The 24229-nt window shown below is 68.5% G+C and overlaps 4 protein-coding genes across 7 annotated transcripts; 1 reads left to right on the top strand and 3 right to left on the bottom strand.

The window, feature by feature from the left end:
* Positions 1-149: 149 nt before the first annotated feature.
* On the top strand, positions 150-10942 carry HDGFL2 (HDGF like 2). 2 transcript variants are annotated; one of them, XM_040537533.1, is made up of 16 exons: positions 150-320; positions 2662-2738; positions 2822-2960; positions 4803-4982; positions 5385-5510; positions 5666-5737; positions 6022-6169; positions 6368-6443; positions 6534-6819; positions 7528-7622; positions 8173-8243; positions 8620-8690; positions 9113-9214; positions 9311-9524; positions 10222-10351; positions 10574-10942. In XM_040537533.1, exons 1-16 carry the CDS (start codon positions 249-251, stop codon positions 10650-10652), a joined length of 1938 nt encoding a protein of 645 aa, XP_040393467.1. In that variant the 5' UTR covers positions 150-248; the 3' UTR covers positions 10653-10942. The 2 variants fall into 2 exon arrangements, with proteins under 2 accessions (XP_040393467.1, XP_040393468.1); XM_040537534.1 differs by lacking the exons at positions 2662-2738; positions 2822-2960 and having other exon boundaries at positions 159-320.
* LRG1 (leucine rich alpha-2-glycoprotein 1) lies at positions 7229-23997 on the bottom strand. 2 transcript variants are annotated; one of them, XR_005814740.1, is made up of 4 exons: positions 23636-23997; positions 22390-23495; positions 20226-20229; positions 7229-7239 (listed from the first exon to the last, which is right to left on the bottom strand). XR_005814740.1 is itself a non-coding variant. In XM_040537527.1 (2 exons), exons 1-2 carry the CDS (start codon positions 23956-23958, stop codon positions 22472-22474), a joined length of 1347 nt encoding a protein of 448 aa, XP_040393461.1. In that variant the 5' UTR covers positions 23959-23997; the 3' UTR covers positions 22214-22471. The 2 variants fall into 2 exon arrangements, 1 of the variants encoding a protein (XP_040393461.1); XM_040537527.1 differs by lacking the exons at positions 7229-7239; positions 20226-20229 and having other exon boundaries at positions 22214-23495.
* On the bottom strand, positions 14626-17479 carry LOC121060080 (perilipin-3-like). The gene is made up of 8 exons (XM_040537532.1): positions 17387-17479; positions 16931-16988; positions 16543-16738; positions 16340-16422; positions 15969-16266; positions 15626-15816; positions 15398-15520; positions 14626-15308 (listed from the first exon to the last, which is right to left on the bottom strand). Exons 2-8 carry the CDS (start codon positions 16979-16981, stop codon positions 14964-14966), a joined length of 1287 nt encoding a protein of 428 aa, XP_040393466.1. The 5' UTR covers positions 16982-16988; positions 17387-17479; the 3' UTR covers positions 14626-14963.
* LOC121060079 (perilipin-3-like) lies at positions 18010-21334 on the bottom strand. 2 transcript variants are annotated; one of them, XM_040537530.1, is made up of 8 exons: positions 21272-21334; positions 20605-20664; positions 20331-20529; positions 20128-20210; positions 19780-20032; positions 19052-19245; positions 18870-18974; positions 18010-18777 (listed from the first exon to the last, which is right to left on the bottom strand). In XM_040537530.1, the coding sequence occupies exons 2-8, from the start codon at positions 20650-20652 to the stop codon at positions 18355-18357; spliced, it is 1305 nt and encodes a 434-aa protein (XP_040393464.1). In that variant the 5' UTR covers positions 20653-20664; positions 21272-21334; the 3' UTR covers positions 18010-18354. The 2 variants fall into 2 exon arrangements, with proteins under 2 accessions (XP_040393464.1, XP_040393465.1); XM_040537531.1 differs by having other exon boundaries at positions 20331-20526.
* Positions 23998-24229: the final 232 nt, after the last annotated feature.

Genomic DNA, 24229 nt, shown 5'->3' with positions numbered 1-24229 from the left:
CCTCCCCGCTCCCCATCCCCGAGGCGCCTCTGGCGGCTCGGCCCAATCCCGTCCTCCCGCCGTGCCCTCTCCTCCCTCCCATTGGCCCAAACGTTTGAGCGGCACCTCTTCCCACCAACGGCAGCTGGAGCTCCGCGAGGGGCGGGACATCCTGCGGGCCGGGCCGGGCCGTCTCCGCCCCGCTGCCCGGTGCTGCCCGCGGCCTGGGCCTCCGCCGCCGCCGCGCCGCGCCCCGCCCCGCGGCCGCCATGCCGCACAGCTTCAAGCCTGGGGACCTCGTCTTCGCCAAGATGAAGGGCTACCCGCACTGGCCCGCCCGGGTGAGCCCCAGGGGCCGCGCCGCTAGGGGACAGCGGGAGGGAAGGAGGCGGGCCCGGGACGGAGCCGCGCACCGGGCGGGAATGGGAGGCGGGGGGGACGGTAACGGGATGGGGGCCGGTACCGGCACTGGGGCGGGGGGGGGGGCTGGTAACGGAACCGGGATGGGGCTCCGGTCCTGGGCCTGCACCGGGGTGGGGGTCCCGGTACCGGCACCGGGATGGGGACCGGTACCGGACGGGCACCGGGGCGAGGGATCCGGTACCGGTGCAGCACCGGGATGGGGCTCGGTACCGGACTTGCACCGAGACGGGGGACCCAGTACCAGACTTGCACCGGGGCAGGGGGTCCGGTACCAGACTTGCACCAGGGCAGAGGGACCAGTACCGGACTTGCACTGGGGTGGGGGACCCGGTACCGGTACCAGCACCGGGATGGAGCCCAGTACCTGCACTTGCTCCGGGGCAGAGGGACCCGGTACCGGCCCCACACCGGGATGATGCTCTGGTCCCGGCACCCGCACTGGGGTGGGTGTCCCGGTACTGGCACCAGGATGGGGTCCGGTACTGGACAGGCACCGGGGCGAGGGACCCGGTACCGGACTTGCACCGGGTTGGGGGACCCGGTACCAGCACCAGGATGGGGCCCGGTACCCGCACTTGCACCAGGGCAGAGGGACCTGGTACCGGATCCACACCGGGGGGGATGCTCTGGTCCCGGTACCTGCACCGGGTTGGGGGCTGTGGTCCTGGCACCCGCACCGGGGTGGGGGTCCCGATGCTGGCACCGGGATGGGGCCCGGTACCAGACTTGCACCGGGGCAGGGGACCCAGTACCGGCCCCACACCGGGGGGATGCTCTGGTCCCGGCACCTGCACTGGGACGGGGGATCCGGTCCCGGTACCTGCTCTGGGCCTTCCTCCAGGCCAGGCAGCCCCGTTGCAGCACGCCCCCAGCACATCGCGGCTACGGGGCCGGTGCTGAGCCGCCCCACGGTAACGGGGTCCCTGCATCCACACCCGCCCCGGGGCGGGAGCTGGCTCCCGGGACGCGCGGCGCTGTTACGGGGCGGGCCGCGCGCCGCTGCCGTCCCCAGCGGGACCGGTCCCGGAGCAGAACCGGGGCTGGGTGCCACACCGGGACCTGTGCTGGCACCGCACTGAGGGGCTGGCACCGGGAACGGGGTCCCGTGGTGCCGCCCGTAACGGGGGGGGTCCCGCACCGCTGTGGGGTCGCCTGGGCCAGGGGCTGGGGCTCCAGCGAGGAGCGGGGCGGCCCTTTGGGACCCCCCGGTTGTGAACGGGGGGCAGCGGAAGGAGGAACGGGGCCAGAGCCGGTTGCGGGGCAGCGCCCTTGGGACGGGGCAGCGGGGCCGCGAGCCCTCGAGGTGCGGGCTCGGGGAGAGCCGGCGGCGTCCGCGGGGTGCGGACCGTGGGGGGGGGGGGGGGGGGTGGCAGGCGTCCCGGCGGGCAGCGCCGTGCGGCGGCACCGGAGGAGCTGCGGACGGGGCGGTCGGGGCGAGGCGCAGCGCGGCGGCCGTGCCAGCGAGGGCAACGCGAGGCGGGTCGGGGGCTCCCGGTGGGCGGCCGGGGGCCAGGCGGGGTCGTCCGCCCCGCGGGATCGGGGCCGGGGAGGCGCCGGGCGCTGGAGCCGCCGCCGCTTGGCCGCAGCAGGCCGGGAGACCCGGGGTGCCGTCGTGGCTGGCCTGGCGCCGGGGCGGGGGGGGGGGGTCCCCAGCACCGCAAGGATTCGGCCCTTCCAGGAGGGCGCTCGCGTTGTCCGGCTTCCGCGGCCTCTCTCCTGCTCTTAGCTCGCTCCTTTTTGGGGAGGCTCCTCCCGAAGACTTCCCCGGCACGCGGGGGGCAGCCCCTGCTGCGCACCCCGAGCCTCCCGCCGCTGCCCCGGACCACGCGGAGCGGACCGAAGGGCGCCGGAGCCGGCGCGGCGCGTGGGAAGAAGACGCGGGGGGGCCCGCGCGTCCCGCCGGCAGCTGGGCTTTTCCTGCGGCCTGCCTCCAGCCAGGAAGGACCCCCGGGCCGCCCGCTGGAGGGGATTCCCTCGGGGGGCCCCGCGCCGCGGCCCTGGCGCCCGGCTCTAGGCGTGGAGCGTCCGCGCCGGATCCCTTCCGTTGCTCTCCTAGCGATCCCGCCCGGCCGTCCCCGCCGCATTCGGACGCTGCGCGGAGCCAAGTTCCCCGTCCGGGTGCTTTGTTGCCGCGCTTGCCTCCAAGTCGTGTGTGCGTGCCGGAGTCCCGACGCCGCTAGCCAGGGCTAACGGTTGCCTCGCAGAGGACGCGCTCAAGCCGCTCTCTCTGACCACCTCCTGCTTTGGGTTTCCTTTCAGATCGATGACATCGCGGACGGCGCCGTGAAACCCCCGCCGAACAAGTACCCCATCTTCTTCTTCGGCACTCACGAGACGTAAGCGCTGCCTCGCCCCCCCGCTCTGGGCCGCGCCCCCGCTGCCTCCGCTCTGGGCTCACCTCTGCTTTGTTTCTCTCCAGCGCCTTCTTGGGCCCCAAAGACCTGTTCCCCTATGAAAAGTATAAGGACAAATATGGGAAAACAAACAAGAGAAAAGGCTTCAACGAGGGATTGTGGGAAATCCAGAACAACCCTCACGCCAGTTACAGTGCCCCTCCGGTGAGTGGGGGCCTCGCGTGGCGGGGGGGCAGCGAGGACGTGGGCTCCGAGCACCTCCTGCTCTCCTTCCCTCCGAGCCGCTCTCCTCTCTCTGCTTCTCCCCGCTGCGGTGTCTCCGCGCTTCCGTCTCGCACAGCAGCTTTCTCAGGGTCGAAATGCCTTCCCTTTCCTGCCCTCTCCCTTTCGGTGAAAGACTCAGCCCCGCTCGCCCTCCGAGAGGTAGGCGCCTCCGTCCCATCTCCGAGGCGGAACGGGGAGCGCGCTCGGCGTGCCCTGCCGCCAGCCCCACAGAGGATTTCCGTGTCGGAGCGAGAACGGAGGCCTGCCGGTCCCGGGCTCGGGGGAGCCGCGCGCAGGCGGCGGGGCAGTCCCTCTCTTCATCCGTTTCTGAGGTCCTGAGCCAAAAGCCACCGATCGCTCCTCCAGCGGGTGTCGGGGCTGGCTGGGAGGCAGCTCTTTGCTGCCAGGCGTTGGCGTGTGCGAGGGGCGTTTCATGACCGTAACTGTGTGATGCAATTTATTGTATAGCGATCTCCAGAGAAGGCGGCCAAAGCAGCTTCATAGGCAGTTGGGCTGAAGAGGCAGAGGAAGGTTTTTAAGGTGAGCTACGAAGACCAGCTGCTCTGGAGGTAGGCAGGCTCAGGTGTGCTGCTGCCAGCGCAGGAGAGAGGTTGTGGTTTGAGTAGCTGTGGGAGATGGTTGCACCCGAGACCGCCGAGGTAGCCGAGGTGAGACCGCCGAGGTGCCCGAAAACCTGGAGAGCGACTTCGCCTGTACGTAGCGGTGGGCGGGAGGCTGGTGGTGGTGAGGGAGGCGGCACCCACGTTGTCCAGGGACTCCTCAGCACCACCACGGACTCCCGGCGGGGTTAAGAAACCCGTTCCCGCGGGGCTTGCTGGGACTGGGAGAGCGCCTGAGGCTACGCCAAAGATCCCGGCGAGGCTGCGGGTTCGCTGACGCCGACTGGCAGCCGGTGGCCGATGCGTCTGGAGGAGCAGAAGAGGTTGAAGGAGAGGCTTGATTTTGAGAGCTGAGTGACACGAGGTGCCAGGAGAAGTCAAAATGAGGAGAGTCTTTCCGGCAGGAAGGCTCCAGTGCTGGAAGAGTCCCCGCAGTAGGGACGGCTGCTCCCGCTGCGCGTGAAGAGAACGAAACGCAGAAGACAGGAGCTCAGGTGCTCGCCTGAGGAACCTCGCGATGGGCTGATGAGAAGCCAGGAGACCTCCCCTGCGTGGAGCGATGGAGCGGGACGGAAGAGATCCCAGCTGGGCCAGAGCAGGGGCCGCCGCGCAGGCCGTTCCGACGGGGAAGGCGCGTGAGAAGGAAGAGTTCTGGCTCGAATCGAGGGCCGGCAGCCCGGGAGGAGAGGCCGAACCAAGCCGCCGTCAGGGCAGAGGAAGGCTGGGATGCGCTCACCCGTCAGGGGCCGTCCAGCCCAGGCTTCTGCGAGGCTCTGCGGCAGGGCGTGAGGCTGCTGGGGAGGGGAGCGAGGGAGCGGTAGGTGCAGGCTGAGCTGGGGACCAGCGGGAAGGTGTTTGTGGTGGTCTCGGGGTGGTGTGGAGGGGGCCTCGGGAAGGGGGTGCAGGGGAATTAGGAGCGGGTCGACCGAGCGCCCTCCTTGAAGGGCCGGTAACGCCGTCTCTCCGCCCGAGAGCATCGCTGAAGGGTGCCGGCTCCTCTCGGGGCCTTGCCAGGAGGGGACTGTGCCCTGTGCTGCTCTGCGCGCGTGCTCCTCTCTGCTCAGTGCTGCTCTCCGTTGCTTGTCGCCCTTCCGTGCCCCTTCTCTCCAGCCTGCCGCAGGCCTCTCGGGGCAATAACAGTTGTCGTCTCCGCTGTCTTTAGCCCGCGAGCTCCTCTGACAGCGACGTTCCCGAGAACGACCCCATGGGGGGAAGCGACGCAGGGGACGACGAGGACGACCCCGCCATGGCTGCGGTCACCGCAGAGAAAATGGAAAGCGACGAGGACTCGGATCGAGGCAGCGACCACAGCGGGCTCAAGCGAAAATCGTTGGCGATGAAAGTGAGTGTGGGCTGAGGCAGCGGGGCCGGGAGGCTGTCCTGGTCTGGAGGAGGCTGGGACGTGGTTGGCGGGCCCCCCACCGAGCCGCCCCCTTCCTCCAAAAGAAATGCAGCACCTCGAACGCGTGGAGGGAGGAAGAAACCGCCTCCCTCCAGATGCTCCATGGGGGAAAGTGGGTTAGCGCGTGTTAGGGGTCTCACTTTGTCTCTGAGGTGCTGGGACAGCCACGTCCTGGTGCGGCTTGCAGAGAGCCCAGAGCTGCACGTCTCTTCTGAGCGCGTGTGGCTGTTCTGGGGGGGCGATGGGGGAGAGTTGCGCATCCCCTTCTTAGCCAGGGTTTGCTTTCCGCTGTGGGTGGAGAGGGCGTGGGCTTCCCTCACTGTGTCGCTTCTTGGACATCAGATGCCGGTGGCAAAACGGCCTCGGAAATCTTCCAGCGACCTGGATCAGGGCAGTCCCTCCCTGACAGAAGAGGAGAACTCAGAAACGTCCTCTGAGTCGGAAAAAAAACAGCGACCAGGTGAGGAGGTTCGGGGCTGCGCTCGCGTGGAGGCTGGCAGGGTGGCGCAGGCTGCGGGAAGAGTGTCGCCATCTGGGGGGGGCAGTGGCACTGAGCCCGGGGGAACGGGCTGGCTTCACCACCGTGAGGCTGTTCCCCGTTTAATATCTGTGTTTTCCTCCAGGATTTCACTCCCGAGAAGAAGCCAGTGGCCAGGGCTCCCCGGAGGATGCCTGCAGGGGGCAGGAAGAAGAAGGTAAAAGTCCCCCCGGAGCGGCTTGGCCCGTGGGTTGCTGCTTCAGGCTCCTCTGGTCTCCCCTGGGGGCGAGGGACCTGGCTTCTGGCAGCCCCTGGAGGAGGGGGTGGCTTCCCCGCGGGCAGGGAGGCTGGGTCAGGGTGGGCTCTGCTGCGGGCTGGTGGGGGTCCAGAGCTAGAAGAGACCTTGCTTGTGTGTCGGTGACATGGCTGGGCGCCGTGCCGCTGTGCTGGGGGCAGCAGCTGCTTCTGTTCCCCACATCCAACCCCGCTTTGTGCCTGCAGAAAGTGGAGTCTGGCTCCGATTCGGATTCCAAAGTGGACTCGGACTCGGAAATGGGAAACGCAACCGTGGACATGACCAAGTCGGACTCCAACTCCGATTCGGACTCCGACGTGTCTGTGAAAAAGCCTCAGCGGGGCAGGAAGCCAGGTAGGAGACGCCAGGTAACACCGAGGAGACTTCGTCTGCCACAACCGGGCCGCTGCCGGCTCCCTCGGGAGGCTGGAGAGCGCGTGAAACTGGTGCTCCTGGAGCTCTGCTGTCCGCTTCTGTTGTGAACGGTGTCCAGCTGTTTCCACACAAGAGCCCGCCAGGGCTCCCGCTGACCGTCCTCCCGTTGCCTTGCAGCTGAGAAGCCCCCTCCCAAGCCCCGTGGCAGAAAACCGAAGCCCGAGCGTGTCCCGACCAGCTCCAGCAGTGACAGGTGAGACTGGGGCGCCGTCCCCTGCTGGGTGATGGGGTCGCCGGCCTCCCCTCCCACGCGGGGGGTCCAAGCGTGCCCTGTCCTCGGCAGCGACAGCGACAGCGACGTGGACCGCATCAGCGAGTGGAAGAGACGGGACGAAGAGCGGCGGCGGGAGCTGGAAGAGAAGAGGAAGAGGGAGCAGGAGGAGGAGATCCGTCGGCTGCGGGAGCAGGAGAAGGAGGAGAAGGAGAAGAGGAAGGAGAAAGCAGAGAAGGGCGAGGAGCCGCACTCGGACAGCGACAGCAGCGCGGATGACGAAGTAGCCAAAAAGGGCCGGAAAGGCCGGGCCAAGGCTCCGTCCTCCTCAGACTCCGATCTGGAGGTGGAGAAGGAGGTGAGTGCAGCGCTGTGAGGGTGCGGGGGGCTGGTGGCGGGCAACAGCAGCCTGTCCTCTCCCTGCCACGTCAGCGGGGGCCTCCAGGAGCGGCAGTGACCTGCTGTCCTCGTCTTCTTTTACCCTGGGGAGCACAGGGAAGGGTGGCGTGCCTAGGGGAGCCGTACCCTTGGCCCGAGAGGCCCCATCCAGTTTGCATCCCTGCGATGCTCTCTCTCCCCACAGTCACGGTATTTGCTCTGCTGTCCTCTGCAGAGCCGGGGGAAGGGTCAGCAGGGCTCGGCTGCAGCACTGAGGAAGGCTGCAGAGGGCTCGTGGCAGCCGTGCTGCCTCGTGGCCAGGGGCAGGGTCTCCCTTTCAGCCTGCTGCCTGCCTCTCCGCACAGAGCGGGGCCAGGAGAGCAGCACGAAGAGCTGAGCTCTGCAGGGAAGCGTGGGCACCGCAGGCTGGGTGGGCTCTCGGGGCAGCGCACCCCCGTGCTGTAACCCAGCTCCTTTTTTACCTCGTGCTGGGACAGCCCTGCGCCCGGAGCAGCGGCGCTGCTCGCAGCGGCCTTGCAGCGGTGCTGGTGTGGGTGCTGGCACTGCTGGATCGTGCCCAGATGGGGCCGAGAGGACGGGAGCAGGCCGTGGCGCTGCCTCCCTCCCTCCCGCAGCGGGGTGGGCTCTGCCGCAAGCTGCTCTCGCCTGCATTGTTCTCTCCTCGAAGGTAAAGAAGCCGGCGAAGAAGCAGCCCTCGGAGTTGTCAAGGAAACCGAATCAGAAGGAGAAGAGGGGCCGAGCGGAGGAGAAACCGCGGAACAAGTCAGCATCTCCCCTCCCTGCGCACGGCGCTGTGCTCCTCTGGGGACAGGGCTGGTCCTCGGCTGCTGCCCCAACCCTGCTGCGGACCTGTGGGGTGGGGATGGGGTCCTGGTGGGGCTGGCTGTGCCAGCAGCACCCCCGGAGGGCTTTCCTCCTCTCCTTTCTAGAGCTGAAGGCGCTGACGGGGGTGTCTGGGGGGGCGGGGAGGCACCAGGCTGAGCATCCCTGCTGCTTTCTGACACGCAGGGCGAGATCCGTGGGGTGTCCCGGGCCGCCTCTGCTTTGGGCTCTGCCTTTCTGCAGTCCCGGGGACCTGGGGCATGGGGGAGCTGCTGTCCCAGCCGTGCGGGCTGGGAGATGTGTGTGTGGGAGCTGCGTGCGCGAGCGTGGGTGGAGCGCGGCGGGGCTCTGCCGCCTGCCTGGCGCTGCTGGGCAGTGGGGGACGCGCTGGTACGTGCTGTCACCTCTCTCGCTAGCCCAGCAACACGCACGTGGTTTTACCTGCAGGCGTCCCCTGAATGATTTCACCTCGTTCCTTTTCCTCCCGCAGACCTCTGAAAGTGGAACGAGGCCGCAAGAAGTCTGAGCTGATCCCCGAAAGGAGGATGGAGAAGAAAAAGGGTGAGAGAGCGGGTGCTTCTAAGGCAGGTCACAGGAGGACAGAGAGAGATGGGGGCCAGGGCTGGTTCCCCCATCCTGGGGAAGGGGAAGGACCTTTCCAGCAGGGATCACTTTTGGTTGGGCCCTGCCAGTGCTGCTGTGATCCCTGCACCGTGTTGGAAAGTATTTACAGGGTGTGTAGAGACGGCTTCCCTGCAGGCATTCCCTTCCCGTTGGGGCACACCCCAGCCTGTCCTCTTCAGAGCGGCCCCTGGGGCTGCTTTCAGCCGTGGAGACACGAGAAGGAACCAAACCCCTTTTTGGGGAGAGGTTCTGGGCTCCAGGCCGTTGTGTGCTCCCCACCTGATGCCTCGGCCTGTCTCTCTCGCTGCTCCAGAGCCCACCGTGGAAGAGAAACTTCAGAAACTTCACAGCGAGATCAAGTTTGCCCTGAAGGTGGACAACCCGGTGAGTGCCTGAGGTCCCCGGCTGTGTCTTCAGCCACCACGTGGACCTTGCCCAGCCGACTGAGGCTGGTCGTGCTGGTCTGGAAGCTGGGTGCTGTGAGGAGGCCGTGCTCACAGCAGTACCCAGGTACCCACTGGGAGCTGGCAGAGGAGGTTCTGCCCTTCTCCTTTGCCACCCGTTCCTGTCCCCGTGGCCTGGGGTGTGGGCGTCCTCTCACCTGAGCTGGGGCTGGTGAGCTGCAGCGCTGCCCTCACGGCTGGGTTTCTGCCTTGAGACAGGATCCAGAGCTTTGCCAACCCCCCCCCCCCCGAGGCGGTTGGCAGACAGAGTCCCTCCGTTTTTCCCCTGCTGCTCGTGCAGGGCCAGATGTAAGCCACGGAGGGACTTTAAGCCGGTTTCTAACCTCGGTGCCATCCTTACAGGACATCAAACGGTGCCTGAACGCGCTGGAGGAGCTGGGCACGCTCCAGGTCACCTCACACATCCTCCAGAAGCACACGGACGTGGTGGCTACTCTGAAAAAGGTACGAGGGGGGCTGATCGCCAGGTGATCACTAGGTGAGCCTGCTTGGGCCGCCACGAAGGGTGTCAGCACCTCCTCCTCCCTGTTGCTGCTGCAGATCCGTCGCTATAAAGCAAACAAAGAAGTGATGGAGAAAGCCGCCGAAGTTTACACCCGGTTGAAGTCACGTGTCCTGGGACCAAAGATGGAGGCGATCCAGAAAGCCAACAAAGCCGGTCCGGAGAAGGACAAGGGGGATGTGGACAAGAGCCAGGAGAAGCTGGCGGGAGGGGAGACGCGGAATGAGAAGGGGGAAGAGGAGACAAACGCCGGTAACGCACCCTGCCCGTCTCAGGGCAGTTCCCTGCTCTGTCCGGGCGTGTAGCAGCCTCAGGGCACCTGGCCCTGGGTCCAGCTCGTGGCAGAGGCCGTGGGGCTGCCTGGAGAAGGGGCAACTTCACCCCCAGCTTCCCCCCCGGAGCACGTCTGAGGTTGGGGACTGCGTGGTTAGGTGGGGCTCTGTGGGCTGAGCATCAAACGCTCGCGGCAGTGAGAGCAGAGGGCAACCTCGGCGCCCACGCCCTGACTTGGGGTGTCTGCGGGGCAGCTTTTGGGCCAGGCCAGCTCCTTGCTGCCAGTTAGAGCGCTGGTCCCGGGCACCAGGGGGATGGAGGAATGTGGAGCCGCCCTTGGCCGCTGGCTCAGGCTCTTGCGCAGGCAGCCGGTGACTGGGATCTTCCATCGCCTCGTGGCCGTGTGCCCGGCGGGGTCCCTGCCTGGGGACAGCCCGGTAATGCCGCAAGAGCCTTCCTGGAGGAGCTGGTGGGGAAAATCCACTCTGATGTCAGCCTCTGGGCAGGGGGAATGGAGTCTTTGGGGCCCTTCTGGTGGCTGTCATCGCCGGGTGAAGGGACAGCCTGCCTTGCTGTGGCCGTGGGTCCTCGCGGTGCCCAGCACCACCTGGGCTGGGGTGAATGAGGCTTCAGCCACCGCGGTGCCCAGGTATCTGAGCCTGTCTCTTCCCTGCAGACCTGTCAGGTCCTGTGAACGGTGAATCCCTATCCCAAAAAGCGGAGGGCACAGAGGAGAAGGAGCGAGACAAAAGCCAAGGGCCGGGAGCCGGCGAGCTGGAGGCATCTGCCGAGGAGGCCCACAACAAGTGAGCACGGGGGGCTTGGCAGCTCCTCAGCACCCGCCACGCGTCCACCCTCAGCTCCTCAGCAAGCTGGGCTCTTGCTCACCGCTTTTGGGGGATCTCAGAGCTTGTAGGGCTTCTGGCTTGGGGAAGAGTCCGAGCCTGGGGCGGGGGGGGATGCTAGGGGCAGGGGAAGGCAGACTGGCAGGGGAGGCTCTTGCTGAGGTGCCTGTGCTCTGCCCGCAGCGTGCAGGACTATCCCAAGGCCGAGCGCGAGAGGGCTCGCGGGGAGTCAGAGTCTGTGGATGACGCGGAGGAGAGCTGAGGAAGCGGGTCCTGCCTGAAGGAGGATGCAGAGGGGGCTGCGCTGCCTGACGTGAAGGGAGACCGGCCTCCGCCTCGCCCATCTTTGAGTTACTTCACTAAGTCACACAGTAGCTGATGTCCTAGGTCTTGTCCTGTGCCCCTGACCCTGTGAAAGCACCGAACACAGGGGGAGACTGTGCTGTTTGTCTGTATTTGTCCCCTCTTTTTTTTTTTTTTTCCCCACCTCCACCTAATTTCTTGTGATTTCAACCGACATGAAATGAATATAAAGGGTTTTTTAATGAAAAACACAAGGAGCCCTAGTGTCTATTTCTTGAGGCATCGCTGACTGTGACTAGGGGAGGGCAGGAGCATCCCTCTTCCCTTTGCCCCCTTCCCGGGGCAGTGACTGCAAAAAGCCCCCGGGGGCCCCTGTTCCCTCGGGCCAGGAGCCAGGCCGGGCACCCACGGGTGGCCCTGTCCCTGTCGGGAGGCAGCTGGGCCCCCGAGGAGTGACGGCAGGGCCTGGCTGCACTCCCAGGGCTGACCCTGTTGCTCCAGGCTCCTTTCTTCTTGATTTTCCTGTGCCCAGGCTGGGAGCAGCCGTGCTGGGCCCTGCAGAGGACGCGGGCACTTGTCCCAGCAGTCGGGGACCCTCTCCCTGCTGCTCGGAGCCCCTTTCCCTACCCTGACGTTCTCCCAACTGGGTGCAGCTGCTGGAGCCTGGTCCCTCTGCTCCCGCAGAGGCTGCAGGGCCGGGCACCAGCCTTTGGGGAAAAACAAAGTGAAATTGTGTATTTTCTCCTCTGTGAGCTGGGGGACTCAACCGGGGCAGCATCCTGCCTTGTGCTGGGCAGCATCTCGTTTGTCTGTCTGTCTCTCCGCTCTTTTGCAAGGATCTGAAGCTTTTGTATATGTAAAATAAAGATGTTCCCAGCTCAACCAGACGCTGCGTCCTCGTGTCCTCTTTGTGCCAAGGATCGGGCACCCGGGGTGGTGCTGACACAGGGTCGTTTGTCCCGCTCCTGCTCGGAGGCTGCTGTTGCTGTAACTCTGCCCTGGGGAGCCTGTGTTATTTTCCAGGCTTGATTTCATGCTCCAACCCTTCATAAACAGAACCCAAATAAAACCCAAACAACCTCGTGTCCCTCTTGCCCAATTTTTGGGAAGCGAGAGGCGGAGGGAGGCGGGATGGGGCGAGTCAGGATGGGCACTGCTGCCCGATGCGAGGCTGATTCAGCCCCGTCCTTAGGCCCCTGATGGCCAGGAAAGGGGGACAGGGACATGCCACCATGCCCCAGGCCAGGCTCGTCAAGCCACACAGCACTCCAGCAAGGGGCTTGTGTGAGGGGGCATCACCCTGCAGCCGTGCCCAGCTGATGGGTGACAAAGCCAGCTACAAGCCCCCCCCACCGCCCAATTTCAGCTCCGAGCCATGCCGACAGCACCTCGGGGCAGCGATGGCCCCAAAGCGCTCCCCGGCCCGCGCCACCTCAGAGCCGTGGCGAGCCACAGGCCCTGGATGAGAGCAGGAGCCACGGCGCCTTCCTGGGGAACGACGCAGTGACGTGAGGCACGAGCGTGGCTGTGAGCAGAGCCGTGTTGACGGAGGACACGGAGGGTTTTTTTGGGGGGGGGGGGGGGGAGGGTTTCAGGCTGGGGCTATTCACATTTGTGGTCCGGCGGGCCAGTGCGTGAGGCTGCGTGCTCCACCGCACTCTCCTGCCAGGGCTCCTGCAGGTGCCAGAGGAGGAATTCCACCAGCGCCTCCAGCACCTCCCATGCCTGGGCCACCCACTTGTGGTCCTGGGTCATCAGCGCCTCCGCCAGCTCCCTCAGGGAGCGGGCCAGGACGAAGGCCCGGTGGAGCTCGGCCATGTTGTCCTGGGCCTGCTGGGCCGCTTCCCGCAGCGGGACCGGCAGCCGGCAGGCCTGGGCCAGGAGCTGCCCGAATTCATCCCGCAGCTGCTGCGCCAGCGCCCGGCCCGTGCCGAGCTCCTGGCATCGCCCGCACCCCACGGGCACGGGGGGGGGGGGGGGGGGGTGCCCCACCAGCCCCCGCCCCCCCCCCCGCCTGTGTGCACGCAGGGTTCGGGCAGGGGTTTTCCTGTGCCGGGCTCCTTTGTCCCCACCACTGCGCCTGGACGTGGTGGCATCGCTTCGGCGAGCCTCGCCACGCGGCCACCATCTGCGGGAGAGATGCCACCGTGACCACCATGCTGCTGGGGGAGTGGGGGGTGGGGGTGTGTGGGGGGGTATTCCTGTCCCCTCCCGTTGCTGCCAGCTCTTACCATGTCGAGGCTGTACCAGAGCTGAGTGAGGTGGTGCTGGGCGTCCTCCTGCTGCTGCTGCAGCCGCCGCAGCGCCAGGGCCATGGCACGGCTCCTGGCATGGGCTGGGGGGGGGGGGGAGCATAGGCCATGGAGGCCGCCGTGTCGTTGGGGCTCAGCCACAGCCACCCCCCCACCCCCCGGCTCCGCCACACCCAGGTCTGCGGGGGGGGGGGGGGGGGGGTGACAGAGGGGAGATGGAGGCGAGGGTGCCACAGGGACACCCCCCAGCCCCGAGCGGTGTCCTGGGGTGGGGACACGGGGACCCCAAGCAGCGCCCTGGGGCTCTTACCCGCCGGCCCCGCTCCCGAGGGCAGGTAGCGGTGCGGCCACTCGTGGGTCGTGCCCAGCGCCCGCTCCACGCTGTGCAGGAGGAGCTGCCCGGCCCTGGCGCCCAGCAGGGCACGGAGGCCAGTGGCCACGGCCAAGCAGGTGCCGACAGCGACGTCCTCGGGGCCCAGCGTCCACGCCAGCTCCGTGGGACTCATCGGGGCAGAGCCCGCAGCGGCCTGGGGCACACGGGGGCTGTGCTCAGCACCACCAGGGCATGGCCGTGGGGCACCACGTGCCCCGTAGGGACCGTCCCCTCCAGGAACCCCCCTGCCCACACCTCGGGTACCTGCTGGGATTGCTGCGGGGTGGCTGCCTCCTCGGGACCTGAGGATATTCTGCCTGTAACGGGAGGGACACACAGAGGTGCTGACACCCTGGGTGCCCCCAGAGCCCCAGCACTGCCCCTTGGCCCAGCCGTACTCACGCCAAGCCGTGACCGGGGGGCGGATGGGGGGGCCCACGGTGGGGTGTGTGTTGGCCTCACTGCCCGTGTCCTCTGGGGTGCCGGTGGGACGCAGGGAGCCATGGGCCCTGATGAAGCTGGGGGGCCAGGGGGGCACCTGGCCCTCGGTGAGCTGCTCTGGGCAAGGGGCTGACACCGGCTGGGGGGGGGGGGCTGGGGCCCAGCTCAGCCCCTGCCCTCGGCCCAGGCCCCTGCTCTGCTGCTCCTCCTGCTCCAGCCCCACGCCCAGAGGTGGCTCCTTGGGGTCGTCACTGCTGGGCTGGGCGCTGTCCCGGCCTGGGGGGCAGAGCAGGGTGCCACTCACTACGTGGGATGCATGGCACAGGCTCCTTTCTGTCCCTTGCTGCCCAGGGGGGCACCAAATCCCTCCCCTTGACCCAGCACCCCTCATCTCCCCCGTGCCAGAGCACAGAACCGTGCCCGAGCCCCCCCCCCCCCCCCCCCATAGACCTTTCTGTGCCCCACAGGCTGCTGTCCCCTGCTCCTGGGGACAATGGAAGGGGACAGCAGCAGCACCCGAGGGGCTGGGGCCAGACCCCAAGACATCGGGGTCCTCAGAAGGTGCCAGGGGTCTCTGCTCCTCCCTGGCAGCCCCTTACTTACCCTCAGCCATGGGCTCTGCTCAGCCGTGGCGGTGGGGAACAGGCTGGGGTGTCAGGATGGAGCTCAGCACCAGGACCGCCCCCCCCACCAGTGCCACCAGTGGAAGCCCCAGCCCCTGTGAAGGCACAGGGCTCTGACACCTCTCCTCCATTCCAGCAGCTCCATCGCTCCCCCTCCACAGGCTCAGAGGTGGTAGTGGACCCAGAACTGTCCCCCCATCCCCTCCCCAGCCCTAGGTCCCACAAGAAGGCTGAGACCAGTGCAAAACTACGTGGAGTTTATTGCTTCAGCAACTGCCCCTGCCTGCACCGAGCCCCGCGGGCTCCCCGCTGCTGCAGGGCAGAGGGAAGATGAGGGGCTGGAAGGCACCGAGAAGGACAGGGGGGCTGGATGAGAAGGATGAGGGGCAGGGGCTGCTGTAGGCACTTGGGGAAGCCAAGGCACTTTGCTGGCACCTCCCTGGTACAGGTGAGAGGGGACAGAGCCGTGCTGCATGGGTCCTGCACCCAGTGCAGGGAGGAGGAAGATCAGGAGTTACTTAGGCCAGGCTAGGTAGGAGCTACAGCGGTATTATCGCTATAATCATACCCCCAGGAGGCTGCTACTGCCCCTGGAGGCCCAGCAGGTGCTGGGTGGAAGGCGTGAAGGGCCCCACCAGCCAGGACAGAGGAGTGTTGTGGGCCACGTGCTCCACCAGCTCGTCCATCAGCTCACGGGCCTTCGCGGCGTGGGCACGAGCCTTGGCCAGGACGCTGCCTGTCACCTCCTGGAGGGATGTAGCGGAGGCCAGGCTGGCCCGCAGCTCCTCCACGTTTTGGCGGACCTGCCCGGCTGTATCCTGGATGCCGGCGGGGAGGCCCTGCAGGCTGGACACTAAGGGCTGGCAGGCGCTCTGGAGCTGCTGCGTCAGGCCCTGCACCATGGCCAGCGTGCCCGATTCCACCGCCTGCAGGGGACGAGGCGAGGTGAGCGGTGGCACGGAGCTCCCGGGGGGGCACAGAGCTCCCGGGGGGGGTCCTCCTGCCCTCTACCCACCTCTGGTGGAACCAGGTCCTTGCCACCGCCTGGCTGCTTCTTGCTCCACTCCAGCCACAGCTGCTGCAGCTTCTCCTGCCCTCCCTGCAGCTTCTGGTCCATGCCCTGCTTGAGCTGCTCCACCTGCCGGGGTGGGGGGCCGGGGGGGGCAAAGCAGGGTGAGGGTGGCTTGTCGTAGCCCCATGGTGGTGTGGGGAAGCGGGGGGGACGATATAGGGAGGGTCCTACCAGGTCAAGGGTGCGCTGGAGCTGGGCCAGCACGTCCTGGCTGCTGTGGCGGGCACTTTGCAGCTTGCCCAGCGAGTGCTGCAGGGCCCGGTGCCGCAGCTTGGCCGACAGCGAGCCAAGACGCACGAAGTAGCTCTGCTGCTGCTTCTGCTGCTCCGTCTCGAAGCCCTCCACGGCTGTGGCCAGCTTGGCTGCGGGAGAGGAGCGAGAGAGGTGACCCCCACCATCACCGCCCCCCACTCAGAGACAGGGACACCCCATGGGGGATCTACCCATGGTGCCTCCAAGGGGGGGGTCCCCAGCCCACCCCACATCTCCAGGGGCGTTGCGATCGAGTCCTTACCCAGCTCCTCATCCGTCATGGGCAGGTAGTGGTCCACCAGCTCCTCCGACTTCTCCAGCACGGAGCCTACCCCACTGACCACCATCTGGCCCATGGCCGAGCCCATGACGGTGCTGACGCCGCTGCTCACCGCCGACTTGGTCAGCTCCACGCTGCCCTGCACGGCCCCTTTGGTCATGTCCATCACCCCCGTCACCCGGCTGCTCACGGCGTCCTTGGCCCCCGCCACCGTGCTGGTCAGGACATCCTTGGCCCCCGTCACCGTGGATGTCACGAGCTGCTTGGTGTCTGAGATGAGCTGGGGGGAGAAAAAGCCCTGAGTGATGCAGCACCAGGGCGGACCCTGAGCACCCGTGCCGGCTCCCCATTACCTTCTCCGTGGGCTGCTGCAGGATGGGCAGCTTCTCCTCCAGCTTATCCAGCCCCTTGCAGGCGTACTCGTTGGCAGTGGAAACTGGGGACCAAAAACCAGCCTTTTTAACCCCGTTTCCTTGCCTGCTCTCTGCCAGGGACGGCTTCCTGGGCACCCCCATCCCGTTTGGGGGTGCTGGTCCCCCCCCCCAGCCCCACTCACTCTGTGGCTCCAGCTTGGTGAGGAGGGGCTGGGCCCCGCTGACTGCCGCCGCCGTCAGGGTCTTCACCCCCTTCTCGGCCACATCACACACGGAGCGGACGTAGGGGTGGCTCTCCTTGGTGGAGGCGTAGGCGGTGGACACCATGCCGTAGGCAGAGCTCACCAGGGGCAGGCTGGCCACCCGTGTCCCGATGCTCTGGGTATAGGAAAAGGGATGGGGGGAGCGTGCCAGAGCCCCAAATCTCCTCAAGGCTGAGGCAGGGGGCAACATGTGCAGCCCCTGGGGGTAGCGTTGGGGCGTCCCCCCTCCCCGCGGCAGGATAACCCCAAGTGGTGACCGGACGGCAGGGGACACCGGACCCCCCCAGCACCCCCCTGCCCCACTGACCTGCTGCTCCTCAGCCTTGGGCTGCGCCGTCCCGGGCTCGCTGGAGGCCATGGTGGGGCTGGGGGGGGGGGGAAACGCATCGCATGGGGCTGAGCAGGGGGGGTAGCACCCCCAAACGGGACGGGGAGGGGCTGGCTACCCCACAACGGGGGGTCCCCAAGCTCAGGACCCAGCAGCCCCTCTCCCCAGTGCCAGACCGCCCAGGACAGGGGGGGTCCCGGTCCCCCCACCCCGTGTTCCAGACACCCCCGGAGCTCCTACGCTGGAGGGGGGGGGGGGCGGTCCCGGTCCGCCCCCACCCCCGGTCCGGGGGCAGCGGCTGCTCCCCGGGGGCATCGCAGCGCCGGGCTGGGGGCTGCAGGGAACGCCCCGGTCCCGGTCCCGGTCCCGGTCCCGGTCCCGGTCCCGGTCCCGGTCCCGGTCCCGGTCCCGGTCCCGGTCCCGGTGCGCACTCACCGTCTCTGTGCTGGGCTCGGTGCTGGACCCGGTGCCTGGCCCCCGCCCCGGTTTTATAGCCCCAGGCCCGCCCCGTGCGCATGTGACCGGGGCCCGCCCCATCGGGGCCGGACCGGGGGCAGCGACCGCCGGCCCCGGAACCCTCCCCCCCGGCACAGAGCTGCCCCCCCCCCCACCCCGGACCGGGATTCCCCCATATTGAGGTCCCCGTGCCACCCCCCCAGCACGGCCCTGTGGGTGCTGAGCGGTCCCGGTGGGTGCTGAGACTGGTCCCAGGGGGTGCTCAGGATCGGTCCCAGCGGGTGCTGGTGGGTCCCGGTGCCCCCTCCGGAGCCCCCCCGGCCCTGCAGTGCCCCCCCAGCGCAGGGGGTGCCCCGGGCCCAGCCCCGCCATGGGGCGCGTGGTGGGGTTGGAGCCGTGGCGGCGATAACGGGGACGAAGTTCAGTGCCACACGGCCGCGGGTCACAGTCCAGCAGCACCCAGCTGCCGCTCCCGGCCCCCCCGGCACCCAGCACGAAGCCCCCCCCCCGCAGGGTGGTCCCCGGCCCCCCAGGGATCCCCCCATCGCACGTCCCACCCCGCAGCAGCTCACACCGCTGGCTATGAGTAACACCTAGAGAACCAGGGTTTGTTTTTCCTCTTTAACTTCCATTTTTAACTTTTTTGGTTTAACGTTTTGGTTTTCCTCTTGTTTTTGCCCTCTTTAACGGGCTCTGAGGCTGTTAAATCCCGATGCTGCTGGGCTCGGGGACACCGCGGGGAGCTGCGATCCCCATGCCGGCCGGGTAGGGCTGGGCGCACGCTCCATCCTCCGCGTGCCACCGTCCCCTGCCTCCCCCAGAGAGTCCCAAGTGGCGTCAGGGGTCCCACGCCGGGCCACTGAGTCCATCCTGCTGCTTGCCCCCCAGCAGAGGTAGATTTGCAGCTGAAAGTGGGCGCCTTCCCCGCTGGGGGGGCGTTGGGAGGCTCAGCGCCCGCTGCATGACTGCGGGGCGGCGGGCGCCCGGTGCCCCCCGCCCACGGTCACGCAGCCGTTCCACTTGGCCATCTCCACGGGGCTGTCCTCCGGGTACTCGACGAGGGCGGGGGCGAACGGCCCCACGAGCCAGGGCAGGGGCGCGTGCTGCCCCACGTACTCGATGAACTCGTCAATGCTCAGCTGCGCCCGCGTCACCGTCTCGCGGCTCTGCGCCAGCACCATGTCCGACAGGTCGTGGAAGGAGCGGGCGCGCGCCAGGGAGGCGTGCACGCCCTTCACGCCGTGCCGCACGTGTCCGGCCGTGTCCTGCACGCTGCCCGGCAGCCCCCGGGCGCTGGCGGTGAGGCGGGCGCAGGCGGCGTGCAGTTGCTGCAGGAGCCCCCGCAGCATGGCCAGCGTCCGCGCCTCCACCTGCAAGGCAGCGAGCGGGCAGCTCCCGAGGGGCATGGCCCAAACCCCTCGTCTCGGAGGCCTACGCGGCACGGCCACCCCCCCAAAAATACCTGGGTGTCCTCCATGGGCACGCCGTCCTGCTGGCTCCACTCGAGCCACATGCGGTGCAGGTGCTGCCGGGCGCCGCGCAGAGACCCGTCCATGCCCTGTTCAATCTGCGGGAAGGGAGAGCAGCGGGAGTGCACCGGGACGGGGGGCACGCACGAGGCCGCGGGGACCACCGTGGCCTTACCAGCTCGATGACACGGTGGAGCTGGGCCAGGGCGTGCTGCGCGCTGTGCCGGGCCCGTTGCAGCTCGCCCAGCGAGCGACGCAGGGCTCGGTGCCGCAGCTTGGCCGAGAGCGAGCCCACGCGCACGAAGCAGCTCTGACGCCTCCTCTGCTGCTCCAGCGAGGCCGCCACGGTGCTGTCCGCCACCGGGGCCGCTGCGGGGCGAGCGGGTGAGAGCCACCCCAAGTGAGAGCCACCCCACCGGGATGTCCCCGTGCCGGGCACGGAGCATCCCACTGGCAGTGCCGGGATGTCCCCTGAGCTCTGCGCCCCAGCACAGGGGCAAAACCGGCTGCTTGCCCCCCGGGTCATGCAGAGGTGTCCCCACAACCCTCCCGGTCACCTCTGCGGTGACACGGGACCAGCTCTGACCACTGCTACCCGGTGCTGAGCTATAAATAGCAGGTGGGCTGGCAGCGCAGGGCTATATTTGCTTCCTACTTTCCAGGTGAGAGTTCACCCACTGCTGCTCCGCGTTCCCCAGCTCCGGGTGGCCATGGAGCAGCCACGTGGGGACTGTCCCCTGCACCCTGGTGGCCCCATAGGTCTCAGCACCACCCCAGGGTGTGAGTGGCGGTGGTAAGAGGCACTGGGTGCTGCTGAGCCCTGGGGATGGGGCGCGGTCCCGGTGGGATGGCACCCCCAAAAGAGGGCGAGATGGTTTTGGGCACGGCGTGCCCAGCACTCACCCGGCTCCTCGTCCGTCCTGGGCAGGTAGTGCTCCACCAGCTCCTCTGACTTCTCCAGCACCGTGTCCGCCCCCGTTGCCAGCAGCTGCCCCACGCGCGAGCCCGCCACGGTGCTGATGCCGGTGCTCAGCGCCCGCCGGGTCCTCTCCACGCTGCCCTGCACGGCCCCGCGGGCCAGGCCCACCGCCCCGCTCACGGCCTCCCTCGCGCCCGTCACGGTGGACGACACCAGCTCCCTGGTCCCTGCGACCACCTGGGGGGGGACAGCACAGGGCTGGCTTGTCCCAGCAGCTGGCCCAGGGCTCAATCCCGGTGTCCCCCGAGCAGGGGGGGGACACACAACGTTACCATCTCCGTGGGCTGCTGCAGGATGGGCAGCTTCTCCTCCAGCTTATCCAGCCCCTTGCAGGCGTACTCGTTGGCAGTGGAAACTGGGGACCAAAAACCAGCCTTTTTAACCCCGTTTCCTTGCCTGCTCTCTGCCAGGGACGGCTTCCTGGGCACCCCCATCCCGTTTGGGGGTGCTGCCCCCCCCCCCCAGCCCCACTCACTCTGCGGCTCCAGCTTGGTGAGGAGGGGCTGGGCCCCGCTGACCGCCGCCGCCGTCAGGGTCTTCACCCCCTTCTCGGCCACATCACACACGGAGCGGACGTAGGGGTGGCTCTCCTTGGTGGAGGCGTAGGCGGTGGACACGGCGCCGCGGGCAGAGCTCACCAGGGCCAGGCTGGCCACCCGGCTCACCACGCTCTGCCACAGGGCACGGGGACAGTGAGCCGGGGGGGCCAAAGCAATGCCCCCAACCCCCTCAGCCCTCAGCATCCCTACCTGCGCCTCCCGCTCGGCCTCCGCCGGCGCTGCGTTTTCGGCTGACATGGCAGCAGGGGACTGTAGAGGGGACAGAAATGGGTGTGGGGTGCCACAAGCCGAGCCCCACCAGCTCGCGGTGGCACCCGGAGGCCCCCGAGCCACTCGAGGGGGAGGTTTTGGGGTGAGGAAGGGGTTTGGGTTCGGGGCTGACCTCCCACCACTGGGGTCCCCCCCAGGGCTGGGAAGGATTTGGCCGTGGTTTGGGCTGGATCTGCTCGGTGCTGCCTTTTGGGGGGGAGCCCCAGGGCAGCCCGCATCCCCTGGCACCCCCCAGCCGGACCTTTTGGTGTCCCTTGGGGTGACCCGAGCCACCACGGGGCTGCGTCCCACGGGGGGGGGGGGGGGGGGCGACACGGCAGTGTCCCTGCCCTGCTGCCCCCACGCCTGGCCCTGCGCACCCCGGGGGCTCGTCCTTGGGGTCCCCACGGGAAGGTCCCTATGGGGGGGGGCTGGGGGTCCCCTGGGGTCCCCTGGGAGCGTGGGGGGGGTCCCGGAGTCCCCGGGGTCTGGGGGCGGCTCCCCGGGGACAGGTCCCCGGGGGTCCCCGGGGACAGGCAGGGCTCGCCCCCCCCGTAACGACCCCTCCGCCCTCCGTCCCCTACAACGCCCCGCGGGTCGCACTTACGGGGGAGGGGGCTGTCGCGATCCCCGGTCGCGATCGCGATCCCCGGTCGCGATCCCCCCCGGTCCCCGCCCAGCGCCGGATTCATAGTTAAGGCGGGAGCCAATCGGCGGAGGGGAGGGCCGCGTCTCCGCCAATTGGGAGGGGGGGGCGGGCCTTGGGGGGGGGCGCCACGTGGGGCCGGGGGGGCCGCATCCTGCCCGGGGCTGTCCCCATGCCCCGTGTCCCCCTGCCCGGTGTCCCCATGGCAGGCGGCCCCTACCCGTGTGACCCCGTAGCGGGTGTCCCCGTGCCACGTGTCCCCTACCCGTGTGACCCCATAACGAGCGACCCCGCACCAAGTGTCCCCGTGCCCGGCGTCCCCATGCCAAGCATCTCCCTCCCACGCCTGGTGTCCCCGTGCCAGGTGTCCCCTTGCCGTGTGACCCCATAGCGGGTGACCCTGTACCAAGTGTCCCCGTGCCAGGTGTCCCCATGCCAAGATTCCCCATGCCAGGTGTCCCCATACCACGTCTCCTTGCTGGGTGCCCCCATGCCGAGCGTCCCTTTGCTGTGTGTCTCCATAGCGGGTGACCCTGTACCGAGTGTCCCCACGCCAGGTGTCCCCATGCCAAGCATCTCCATCCCAAAATTCCCACTCCAGGTGTCCCCCCCCATACCCAGTGTCCCCTTGCTGCACGTCCCCACACCAAGTGTCCCCGTGCCGAGTGTCCCCATGACATCAGGGCCCCACAGTGCCGCCACCAGCCCCTGCGGGTCCTCAGGCTCAGTGTCACACGGAGGTGGCACCGTGGTGGCACCCGGGGGGTGGTCCCGTGGGGTTGGGGCTGGTCCGGATGGGGGTGGGCAGGGGACAGAGAGGGGTTGGGAAGGCATGGCCGTGGGACAGGGCGCCTGGCACTGTGTGACCCGGGGACGCTGCAGGACACTGCAGAACAAAGCACATCGTCTCGTGGTCTCTGTTTAATGCACTCTTGTGGAGCGGGATGGGGACAGGGACACGGGACAGGTGGGACGGGGCTGGGGACCATTGGGATGGAGGTGGTGGGATGGGAACGGGGGGCATGGGGATAGGGACAGCCGCACCCCTGCTCTCCCTGCCTCAGTTTCCCCAGGAGAACTCGGCTCAGCTGGGGATGCAGCGTCAGGGCAGGACCCAGGAGGGGACACAGGCGGGCACCTGGGTGACCCCAATCCCCCTACCTAGGGGTCCGGCAGGCTCTGCCCTTCCTCGTCGGGCTGGCATCCTGCGTCCCCAGCCTGGCTCAGGGCGGCCACCTCCTGTCCCTGGTGGTGCGGGGGGCTGGCGCAGAGGGTGCCGCGAGCGGCGACGAGCTGTGGGGCCGCGTGCCGCAGGAGCTCCAGCAGCAGGCACTCGCAGGCCCAGGGGTTACCCGAGATGTCGAGGGACAGCAGGGGGCCGGGGGGGCGCGGGGGCAGCTCCAGGGCCCGCAGCCGGTTGTGCGCCAGGTCGAGGACGTGGAGGTGGCTCAGGGGGGCAAAGAGGCCGGCGGGCAGCGCCCGCAGCTCGTTGCCCTGCAGGAAAAGCAGGCGCAGGGCGGGCACGGGCGCAAAGGCGTCGGGGGGCAGCGCGCGGAGCCGGTTCCCCTCCAGGTCGAGCCGCTCGAGCTCCCGCAGCCCGGCCAGCGCGCCCGCGTCCAGGCCCTCCAGGCGGTTGTGGGACAGGTCCAGGCTGTGCAGGGACACCAGCGGGCGGAAAACCTCCGGCGGCACCTCCGCCAGCGCGTTGGCCCCCAGGTCGAGCCAGCGCAGGCGGGCCAGGCGCCCGAACCAGGCGGGCTGCAGTGCCCGCAGGCGGTTCCCCCGCAGCACCAGGTGCTGCAGGAGGTCGGAGCGCTGGAAGAGGCCGGCGGGCAGCTCGGCCAGCGCGTTGTCCGTCAGGTCGAGGACGCGCAGGGCGGGCACGGGCCACAGCAGCTCCTCGGGCAGGGTGGCCAGCAGGTTGGAGGCAAGGTGCAGCTCCTGCAGCTCCGGCAGCCCCGCCAGGGCGTCGGGGGCCAGGGTGGTCACGGAGGTGAACTCCACCGAGACGGCCAGGGTGCTGGGGGGCAGCCCCCCGGGGAAGCTGCGCAGGGTGGGCTCGGTGCAGACGAAGCGGGTGGCGTTGGGCTGCAGGGGGCAAGGCGTGGCGGGGCTGCACAGCACCACCAGCAGCAGTAGCAGTAGTGGCGGCAGGATCTGGCCCGGCGGCACCATGGCGGTGGGGCTGTGGGCAGGAGGCCGCCGTCACCCGAGGGTTGTGCAAGCCCCGCTGCTCCCAGCCCCGCCGCCGGCTCTCCAAATGTCCCCGTCCCCGTGTCCCCCGTCCCCATCCCCGCTCCTGGGCCCCCCCAGCCCTGTCCTCACCTCCTCCAGCGGTCGGCTGGGCTCCTCCGGGACTGACGGCCCTGGGTCCTTCCTCCCCTGCGGTGGTGGCCGTCACCGGGGCTGGTTGGTGGCTCGTCCTCACGTGCCGCTCGGGAAATCGCCGCCTTCGCGAGCGCTGCCAGCTCGTGCGGTGCCAGCACCCAGGGCAGGGGCAGGGCGCTCACGTCCCCTTGTCCCCATCGCCCCACAGTGGGGGTGGCACAGCATTGACCTCCTGCACACCACGGGGGGCTGGGGGCACGGTGGGTGCGTGCGTGACCTCTCACGGGGCTGTGGGTGTCCACAAGAGGGTGCGAGTGCATGGAGATGTGGGAGGGTGCGCACACTGGGAGGGGAGGCTTGGCACAATGGGACGCACGCTCCCCCTGCCCCAAATCCCCCTCCAGCCCCGTGTCCCCCCAGCCGGCCCCGTGCCCCCCCAGGCTCTGAGGCTGCTCAGCCCGAGGTGCCACCCGTGGGACCCACCCGTGGGACGTGGCCGTCCCCATTTCCATGCTGCCAGGATGTGGCCGGGGCCCGGCAGCAGCCGCACGCCCCGGTGCAGGCAAATCCCCCGGGGGGGTGCCCAGCACC

Source organism: Cygnus olor, chromosome 26 (assembly GCF_009769625.2).
Source record: "Cygnus olor isolate bCygOlo1 chromosome 26, bCygOlo1.pri.v2, whole genome shotgun sequence".
NCBI lineage: Eukaryota > Metazoa > Chordata > Aves > Anseriformes > Anatidae > Cygnus > Cygnus olor.
The sequence above is the reverse complement of the archived record's forward strand: the minus strand, read 5'-3'. Positions and strand labels throughout refer to the sequence as shown.